The following is a 10,497-nucleotide window of genomic DNA, read 5'->3' on the forward strand; positions in this document are numbered from 1 at the left end:
TTTCTTTCTTTCATTCTTTCATCTTTTATATATGTCAGTACAGACTCATGGATATTCATTTTGTACTTTGGGTTATAATCTACTACTACATTACTAATTTTGTTGCTCAAATTGTTCTTGCTTAGGCCACTGGGAGCACTTTCAGGTTGGCTTCTATATCCCTTTGACATGCCCCTATCCTTTTTATTTTTTGAGACTGCCTTACTTTCTGGTACTAGAAGATGCTGCAGGCTCATCTGGTATTTTCTTTACCCTGGCCCTAGAATCGGCCATTTCACCAGGGAGCTTCACTTTTATTATTGGGGAATGGTGTTTAGTTTCCACATTTCCCAAATTTCCTTTTTGTTTTGTTATTAAAATGTAATTTTATTCTATTGTGGTTGAAGGACACACTTTGTATGATTCCAGGCCTTTAAATTTATTAAGACTTGTTTTATGGGCTACCTAACATATGGTCTATTCTGAAGAATGCTTCATGTGCACTTGAGAAGGATGTGCTGTTTACTGCTATTGTGGGGTGTACTAGAGATGTCTGATAGGTCTAGTTGGTTTACAGTGTTGTTAAATCTTCTTGTTGATCTTCTGTCTAGTTGTTCTATCCATTATTGAAACTAGGCATTGAAGTCTCCAACTATTATTGTTGATTTGTCTATTTCTTCTGTTCTGTCAGTTTTTGCTTCAAGTGTTTTGGGGTTCTGTTGTTAGGTGCATATATGTTTATAACTGTCATATATTCCAGATAGATTGATACTTTTATCATTATAAAATGTCATTCTTGGGCTTCGCTGGTGGCGCAGTGGTTGAGAGTCTGCCGGCCGATGCAGGGGACACGGGTTCGTGCCCTGGTCTGGGAAGATCCCACATGCTGCGGAGCGGCTGGGCCCATGAGCCATGGCCGCTGAGCCTGTGCATCCGGAGCCTGTGCTCCACAACGGGAGAGGCCACAAAGTAGTAACAAATATTGTCTTAAAGTCTATTTTGTTTGTTATTAGTACAGTCACTCCAGCTCTCTTTTGGTTATACTTTGCATGGCATATCTTTTCCCCATTTTTTTGCTTTCAACTTATTTGTGTCTTTGAATTTAAAGTTTGTCTCTTATAGAAAGCATATAGTTAGATCATGTCTTTTAAAAAAAAAATCCCTTTGATGTGAATTTAGTCCATTTACATTTAATGTAATTAAGGTTGGTTTAAGTCTGCCATTTTGCTATTTGTTTTCTATATGTCATGTCTTTATTGTTTCTTTATTCCTCCATTACTGCTTGCTTTTGTATTAACTAGATATTATATATATGAATATGAATATCTATAAAGAACATATGTATATGGCTATTATCAAAAAGAATACAAATAACAAATGTTGGCAAGGATGTGGAGAAAAGGGAACCCTCATACACTGTTGGTGGGAATGTAAATTGGTGCAGCCACTGTGGGAAACAGTATGGAGGTTTCTCAAAAAACTAGAAATAGAACTACCGTATGACTCAGCAATTCCACTTCTGGGTATGTATCTGAATAAAACCAAAAATACTAATTTGAAAAGTTACATGCACCTCAGTGTTCATAGAAGCATTATTTACAATTGGCAAAATATGGAAGCAACCTAAGTGTCCATCAACAGATGAATGGATAAAGAAGATGTGGTATATTTATACAATGGAATACTACTCAGTCATAAAAAAGAATGAAGTTTTGCCATTTGCAACTATGTGGGTGGACTTGGAGGGTATTATGCTAAGTGAAATAAGTCAGACAAAGACAAATACTGTATGTTATCGCTTATATGTGGAATCTAAAAAATACAACAAACTAGTGAATATAACAAAAAAGAAACGGACTCACAAATATAGAGAACAAACTAGTGGTTACCAGTGGGGAGAGGGAGCGGGGGACAATAATTTGGTTGATAAATAGTAAGTCATGACGATAAGATGAGAACTGTAAACTTTAACAGAAAAGTGAAAAATTTCCATCCAAAACAGTGGGTATTCAAACATAAATGTAGTTGAGGAAATCAGAACGAGTGTAAAAATATTTGAACAAAGGAAGTGTTTCAGAGCTTCTGTTAAGTATAGGAAATATGGGTAAAAGTAAACACAAAGTAGTTGAATGCCATATATATGTGTATGTGTGTATGTGTGTGTGTGTGTGTGTATATATATATATATATATATATATGGTCTTAGTAGCTAAATGAAACTAATTTAAAAATAGACTTCCAAATTTTTATTTAAAAACTTATTTTACTTATAATTTGTAATTCTTTTTTATACTCATTTTCTTTCACCAGCAAGTAGACTGTGTTCAAGTACACTTTGAATGCCAGTCAGTGCTCTATTAGTATTTACATTTTCAAAGAACTAAACTGGCATTTATTAATGAGTATCCTTGTTTTGAGACAGTAGTCATAAGCAAAAGCTAAGTGGATTCTTTTATGCTAACAGCTACAGAATAACAGAAATCAACTTTCTGTTGTCTGTAGCCACAGGAGACTGTAAACAAGCTAAGACAGTTAGTTACAGAGGGACAAATAAGCCTCAGTGTTCCCAGGCATACCCATGGGCAGGTTTAATGACTAAGCTATTTGAACAAGGGAGGTTTATGATTTCCCTACATTTCCATGGTAAATGGAACCAAGATTAGAATTCAGGAAGGTGTCTACTGTGTTCTCAAAAACAAACCCAGTGGAACTCCGGGGAAGGTAGTGGGACAGGGAATTGTCAAATGGGATTTTAGTTTTTTCCGTACTATTTTATTGTTTATAAAAGGATTATATTCATATACTAATTTGATTATTAAAAACTAAAGAGTTATAAAAGAGAAGTATGAATAGTTGAGAAGTCATATGAATTTATAAATTTATGTATTTATTTTTGGCTGCGTTGGGTCTTCGTTGCTGCGCGCGGGCTTTCTCTAGTGGCGGCGAGTGGGGGCTACTCTTGGTTGCAGTGCGCAGGCTTCTCATTGCGGTGGCTTCTCTGTTGTGGAGCACAGGATCTAGGCACGCGAGCTTTAGTGGTTGTGGCTCACGGGCTCTAGAGCGCAGGCTCAGTAATTCTGGTGCATGGGATGCTCCACAGCATGTGGGGTCTTCCCCGGCCAGGGATCGACACCGTATCCCCAGCATTGGCAAGCAGATTCTTAACCACTGCGCCACCAGGGAAGTCCTGAAATCATATGAATTTAGATTTATGAGCTTGTACCCTCTGGGGGTAATTTTATTCTTTTTAAACAGCATATTTGCTTGGCATTATTGAGGGACATGTAAAGCCACTCTAGGTGTCCAAACGGAATGTCAGTGAAACTAGAGAAGGATAATTTAAATTATTTGGATCATTTGAAAAACACTGTGCTGGATAGTTGCTCAGAGCCCTGCCTGATAGCTGCACCTGAGGACCAGCCATTTGACTGGATGCCAAAATTTGTGCAAGCCCATTTACTGGATAAATAAAAGCAAGTTGCTCAAACTTTACCTGCCTCAAATTTTCTCTTAGCAATTCAGGGGGATGTTAATCCTGCCTTTTCCTTATAGGAATGAAACCAAAACTAATTTTAAGGAGAGAGAGAGAGAGAAAAAAAAAAGACATCTTCAAAAGTAAATTCTAGATTAGATCCTCAGGGTAGAGGTGTATGGCTCATTCATGAGATTCTCTTCTCTCCCTGGTGCCTAGTATTGGAGTCTGCCTAACACACAGTAGCTGTTGAACTGAACTTTGGATTTCTGAACCCACAAAGATAAAGAAGAAGTCATGAACATTGGCTCCAGCAGATCTTTATAGCCTTATCTCCACCCTCTCCTATCCTCTTGCCACATCTATTTCCATATTGTATTGCTTACCCTGGGATTAATCCATGCACTCTGCCCAAGATGCCTGTTCCCCCCTTATGGAACTGCTGGACATTTTTTTGTATATGTTTTTGGACCCATTCAAATGTCACCTCATCTCTGGAGCTCCCTCTGACTGTCTCCTGGGCAGAGTTATTGCTCTCTCCTTGTGTTCATAAGCATTGTATCTTTATCTTTTTATTTTATATTTTATAATTTTTACTTTGGTCTCCTCACTGACTGAGAATACCTTGACAGAGAGTTAGTGACTTGTTCATCATTTTATCCCCCAAATCTAGCATGTGCCTGGTGTTTAGGAAATACACAGTAATTTTTGAAAATTAAATTGTTAATGTGAACCCTATGTTAAGCATAATTGGTTACCATAGAGCACAAACAGGAATATTAATCAAATTAAATGAATAAAAATACTTTTTCTCCCCTTTGAGAATAAAAATTAAATTTATAAAATACATTTTAGAAAGATAGTTTTAATACATTTATGGTGTTAGAAACTTCATGCTCTTTTTGTAGTGAGTCTCTAAGTACGGCATCAGCATCACTTGGGAACTTGTTAGAAATGTAAATTCTTGACTTATGAAATAAAAAATTCTGGGCATGGAGTCCAGCAATTTGTGTTTTAATACAACTTATGAAATAAAAAATTCTGGGCATGGAGTCCAGCAATTTGTGTTTTAATACATCCCCACAGGTGCTTCTGATGAATGCTAAAATCTGAAAAGCACTGTTCTAGAACAAATAAAAATGCTTAAGAAACTTTCACACTTGACCAAGAGCTCTTTTTACTTAATCAGAAATCTTGTTTAGTTTTCATACATAGTACAATTATTTAGTGTTTCTTGTACCAGGGTCCTTTGTATTCTTGAGTGTCTGCAAATTCTAAGAGAATTTTTAAACTCTTGAGTTTTCATTTCAAAGATGGTCTAAAGTATTTTAACACTTAAGACAAAATTTCTCTTATGCAGTGGTAGTTTACAATTTCATGGAACTAAGATTTTAGTTCCTTAAATAAGAGTTCCTCAAATTCTGGTCCTGGGATATATTCTAAGGCACGGTGGTTAACAACATGGACTCTGGAATTAGACTATTTGGGTTCAAATTTAGGCATTGCCTAAATATGTGGCCTTGTGCAAGTTACTTAAAATTTCTGAGCCTCTGTTTATTCACCTGTAAAATGGAAATGGAGATTATAATAAGGATCTATCTCATGAGATGCTCTGAGGATTAAATGCTCTTAGAACCATGTCTAGCACATAATAAGTGCTCAGTAAGTATTTATTATTATTGTTTTTGGAAATTTGTGCAGCAGTTAGGATTTTGCTGGGCTGCAAGTAACAGAATACTGGATTGTGTTCATTTCCTGTTGCTGCTATAACAAATTATCACAAATTTAGTGAGTAACAATAACACAAATTTATTATTTTATAGTTCTGAAGGTCACAAATCCAAAATAGTTCTCACTGGGATAAAATCAATCTTGATCTGGGACTTCCCAGCCTCAAGATTGTGAGAAAATAAATTCTGTTGTTTAAGCCACGCAGTCTATGGTTTGTTACGGCATCCTCAACTGACTAATCCAGATTTGTTCCTTCTAGAGGTTCTAGGGGAGAATTTGTTTCCTTGCCTTGTTCAGTTTTTTTTTTTTTTTTGGCCATGCTCCATGGCATGGGGTCGAGGAACTTCCCTGACCAGGGATCAGACCCATGCCCCCTACATTGGGAGCACGGATTCTTAACCACTGGACCACCAGGGAAGTCCCACCTTATTCAATTTCTAGAGGCTATCTATATTTCTTGGCTTGTGTCTCCTTCCTCTGTCTTTAACCGAGCAGCACAGCATGTTCAAATCACTGCCTTGAACTTTTCTGCCTCCCTCTTCCACTTTTAAAGACCCCTGTGACATTTAGTCCACTGGGATAATCCAAAATAATCCTATTTTAAGGTCAGTTGGAACTTCCCTGGTGGTGCAGAAGTTAAGAATCCACCTGCCAATGCAGGGGACACAGGTTTGATCCCTGGTCTGGGAAGATTCCACATGCTGCGGGGCAACTAAGCCTGTGCGCCACAACTACTGAGCCTGTGCTCTAGATCCCACAAGCCACAACTACTGAGGCCGGGTGCCACAACTACCGAACCCGCTTGCTGCAACCACTGAAGCCTGTGCGCCTAGAGCCCATGCTCCGCAACAAGAGAAGCCACCACAATGAGAAGCCTGCGCACCGCAACGAAGAGTAGCTCCCACTCACCACAACTAGAGAAAACCCGCGCGTAGCAAGGAAGACCCAATGCAGCCAAAGATTAAAATAAAAAAAAAAAAGTCCTGCCTTCAAATGTTGAAAAAAAAAAATCAGTTGATTAGCAACCTTAATCCCATATGCAACCTTAATTCCCTGCTGCCATGCAACATAGCACATTAACAAGTTCTTGGAATTAGAATGTGGACACCTTTGGCTACTTCGGCCATTATTTTGGCTACTCCGTGGACTGACAATAGTTTGAACCTTAAGGATATTTGCTGTTTACTTAAGAAGTCTGGAAGTAGGAGGATCTAACATTGATTTAGCAGGTTAACTACATTGTAAAGAACCTATACTATTTCTTCCTTACCTAGTTTGTTAGCTTTTCCTCTTCATATTTGTCACCTCATGGTCAAAAGATGATCGTTGCATTTCCAGGCATCAGCAACATATTCAAGACAGGAAAAAGAGGAGGGGGAAAAAGAGGCTGTCCATTTTCCTTTCCCATCTGCCTCTTTTATCAGAAAGCCAAAGATTGTCCCTAGAATCTCTCCAGCAATCTTGCTCTAAATGGGTCCTATGGCCATCTCTAGCTGCAAGAGGATCTGGAAGAGGGAGCATCTGGCACAGGAGAATGAAATCATACAGATTGGCTTAGACCATTCATGATACATTGATGGGGCTGGGCGCATTGCCTCCCCAAACAAAATCAGAGTTCTTTTAGAAAAAGAGAAGTGCAAGTGTGTGTGTGGGAGGGGTGGGGTGGAGAGGAGTTGTTGTCAAACAGGCAAATGACATTGGATATTAGAGTCTTGGAGGATTTTTCCCTTTAAAGAAATGTTCTCACTTGAGAAGCAATGCAGTATTTCTAGAAGCCTAATAAAGTACTTAGTTGTAGAATTTTATTTTTCTGTACCAAATTAGAGCAAGAAAACAAGACTATCTAAAGAAACATTTTAAAAACATAAACATGTAATTTATGATCTCTATAGAAAAGTTATACAGTCTTTTCAATATAAATTTTCTCATCCAATTGAACACATAGCTGATGGCTGAGACCAACGAGGCTGTAGTTCAATGAGGCTAAAAACTTGCTCCTTTTGGCATACCTATGATTTCTGTTAACAGTGTCAATGTCAGTTCTATTTATGAAAACTATGCTTCATTGTCAGAACTTTAATTTGTTTCTGGTCTCTATTCAATTTTTCTAAAATAATAAAGGCAATCTATAATAAAATTTCCAAATAATTACATCAACAAACTGCAATGTACTGTCAATAATGGTGATGCTACTGAGACTGAAATGTTGGCTGGCAGATGATACCATGTTGAGAAGCCCTAAGTATTTGCCAGTCAATGTATGAAAGTTCAGTTGTGATGCATGCTCAGTATATTATTTACTTAATTCAATAAACATTTATTGTGTCAGGCACTGTTCTAGAAACTGAGATTTTAGTAGCAAAGAAAAACAAGAAGAGGTTCTGACTTTATGTTCTTTGCAGTCTGGTTAGAATAATCCAAGAAACACAAATGAAAGTTCAAGGTATTTTAAAATCTATCAGATCACCAATGGTGGGGCATTCTCATATGCTAAGTTGATACACTCTCTGAAGATAAATTTTTAAAAATTATTTATTTATTTATTTTTGGCTGCGTTGGGTCTTCATTGCTGTGCGCAGGCTTTCTCTGGTTGCTGCGAGCAGGGGCTACTCTTCGTTGCGGTGCGTGGCCTTCTCATTGCGGTGGCTTCTCTTGTTGCAGAGCATGGGCTCTAGGCGCGTGGGCTTCAGTAGTTGTGGCACATGGGCTCAGTAGTTGTGGCACATGGGCTCAGTAGTTGTGGCTCGCGGGCTCTAGAGCGCAGGCTCAGTAGTTGTGGCGCACAGGCTAAGTTGCTCCGTGGCATGTGGGATCTTCCCGGACCAGGGCTTGAACCCGTGTCCCCTGCATTGGTAGGCGGATTCTTAACCACTGCACCACGAGGGAAGCCCTGAAGATAAATTTAACTGTATGTGTAAGTTAAGATGTCTGTACACTTTGATCCAGGGATTTGGTTTTTGGGAATCTATTATAATTAAAGAATCAGAAATGCAGACCAAGATTTACAGTCAAAAAATTTGATCACTACATTATCTTTACAAGTGAAAAATTAGAAATAAATACTCACCAAAGGGGAAATAGTTAAATAATTTATAGCATATGCATGAGCCTATTGTAAATCTATTAAAATGATGTTTTTGAAGCATTTATACTCATGCTATACTGTTAAAAGGGTAAAAATTATGATTAAAAACTGTATATCTAAAATATTAATAATGTTATTGCTTGGAGGTCAGAAGGTGCAACCTTACTGAAGTTATTGAAGGGGGTCAAAAGGTACAAACTTAAAGTTGTAAAATAAATAAGTCCCGGGAATGTCATGTACAGCATGGTGACTACAGTTAGCAATAATGTATTGCATATTTGAAAGCTGCTAAGAGAGTAGATCTTCAAAATTTCATCACACACAAAAAAACCCTTTTTTTGTAACTTTGTATGGTGATGGATTAACTAGGTAGTTAATGATTGTGGTAGATCATTTCCCAATATATAAAAATATCGGATCAGTATGTTGTACACCTGAAAGTAATACATCAATTATACCTAAAAAAAAAAGGCAGAAAAACGTAGGCATTTGGCAAGAAAGTTAAGCAAAACACTTGTATAATAAATTAAACACAAAGAAAAGAAAAAGAAACCTGTAGGCCTGGGAGCTGCCTAGTGGGCTGGTGCCAGGTGTGGCCGCCAGCAAGGCGTCCCACTGTTATTTATCTTAATGTTGAGAACAAGAAATACATGTTAGGATAGGTTAATTTCTTTTAGATTTAAACAAAGCACCTTCTAATTTGCTGAATATTTTAAAAGTTCTATAACTTTGGGAGGGAAGAATCCCTCCATGCCTATGACAAAACCCATGCTTTCTAGTAAAGCAAAGGAAACACTGAGAATGTTTAACAGAATTTCTCTCTGTAGGGCATGAGAATACAGGCGATCCCCTCCCCACCCTGCTTTTCTATATTTTACAGGTTTTCAGTAAAGAGAAAGTGTTATTCTTATAATGAAAAGCTTTATTTTAACAAATCTGTATCATGAGTTAAAAAGTCTCCATCTGCAGATTTATAAAATAACACAAAATTAAAGCATGAGGCTCCTTTGATTATGTTAAGTCCAAAAAAAAAAAGTTATTGCTGATTTACATGGTTATGAGTCACTTTTTGATTTTCCAAGTTTTTTTATAATGGGCATTGTAAAAAAACATAAATTTATTTATTTTTGGCTGCGTTGGGTCTTTGTTGCTGTGTGTGGGCTTTCTCCAGCTGCGGCGAGCGGGGGCTACTATTCTTTGCAGTGCATGGGTTTCTCTTCATGCAGAGCACGGGCTCCAGGTGCACGGGCTTCAGTAGTTGTGGCTCATGGGCTCCAGAGTGCAGGCTCAGTAGTTGTAGCACACGGGGTTAGTTGCTCCACAGCATGTGGGATCTTCCTGGACCAGGGCTTGAACCTGTGCCCCCTGCATTGGCAGGAGGATTCTCAACCACAGCGCCACTAAGGAAGCGATAATGGGCATATTTTTTATAATTAGAAAAAATGCATTATTTTAAAAGGGCAGTAATATTCATCGGGAAACTATAAGCAACATATATGCCCCTTGAAAGTTTCATGCACTTCATTAAAAGCATAGCCTAATGTAGTTTTGGCTACTCTAGGAATATGATTATGTTGTTAAGCATATGTACACTATGAAAAAAAGTATTAATCCAGTAATTTAAAACAAATTCAATTTAGAGGCTTAAAATCAGAGGATCACTTTAAATGTAGGTGTGTTAGAATAATTGCTTGACTTTGTACCTGGAAAATGCTAGTTGCTTCTGTACATCAAGTAAAACATTAACTTTTTGATTTTTTGCAGCAACAAGCATGAAAGCAGGCTACCAGCAATTTTGAGAGCTTGCAGAAACAGATTGCAAGGAAAATGAAGTTCCCTATTTTCATAGCAGATGCATTCACAGCAAAAGCATTTCGTGGGAATCCTGCTGCTGTTTGCCTCCTAGAAAATGTAAGTAGTATTTTGTTTTGAAGTGCAGTGCCTCAAATCCTAGATTCCTGTAGAACCAAGTATTTCCTAAAAAAAAAAAAAAAAAAAAAAAATCAGACCCACCTATTTGTGTACCTCTCTGGTCTGTGTTCTTTGTCAAATGATATCAGCAATGTTCATGTCTGCAAGTTGATATTGACCACATCTTATGATGAGACTGCTTACACCTAGATGTAGGTGTAAGAGAAATGAAGATTCATGTAAAGAAGAACTAGAGCCAATTAAAAAAAAAGTGTGTGGGGGATTTCCCTGGTGGTTTGGTAGTTGAGACCCCCCCCCC

The 10,497-nt window shown here is 37.8% G+C and overlaps 1 protein-coding gene across 3 annotated transcripts in view; it reads left to right on the plus strand.

Moving 5' to 3' along the window:
- The window catches only part of PBLD (phenazine biosynthesis like protein domain containing), a 35,166-nt gene that overhangs the window by 7,274 nt on the left and 17,395 nt on the right, over nucleotides 1-10,497 (plus strand). For all 3 annotated transcript variants that reach the window (XM_024765563.1, XM_024765562.1, XM_024765564.1), the window contains exon 2: nucleotides 10,032-10,178. In XM_024765563.1, coding sequence (XP_024621331.1) covers nucleotides 10,095-10,178 — 84 coding nt within the window. In that variant the 5' untranslated portion in view covers nucleotides 10,032-10,094. The remainder of the gene's footprint in view (nucleotides 1-10,031; nucleotides 10,179-10,497) is intronic.

Source organism: Neophocaena asiaeorientalis, unplaced genomic scaffold, assembly GCF_003031525.2.
Source record: "Neophocaena asiaeorientalis asiaeorientalis breed wild unplaced genomic scaffold, Neophocaena_asiaeorientalis_V1.1 scaffold31, whole genome shotgun sequence".
NCBI lineage: Eukaryota > Metazoa > Chordata > Mammalia > Artiodactyla > Phocoenidae > Neophocaena > Neophocaena asiaeorientalis.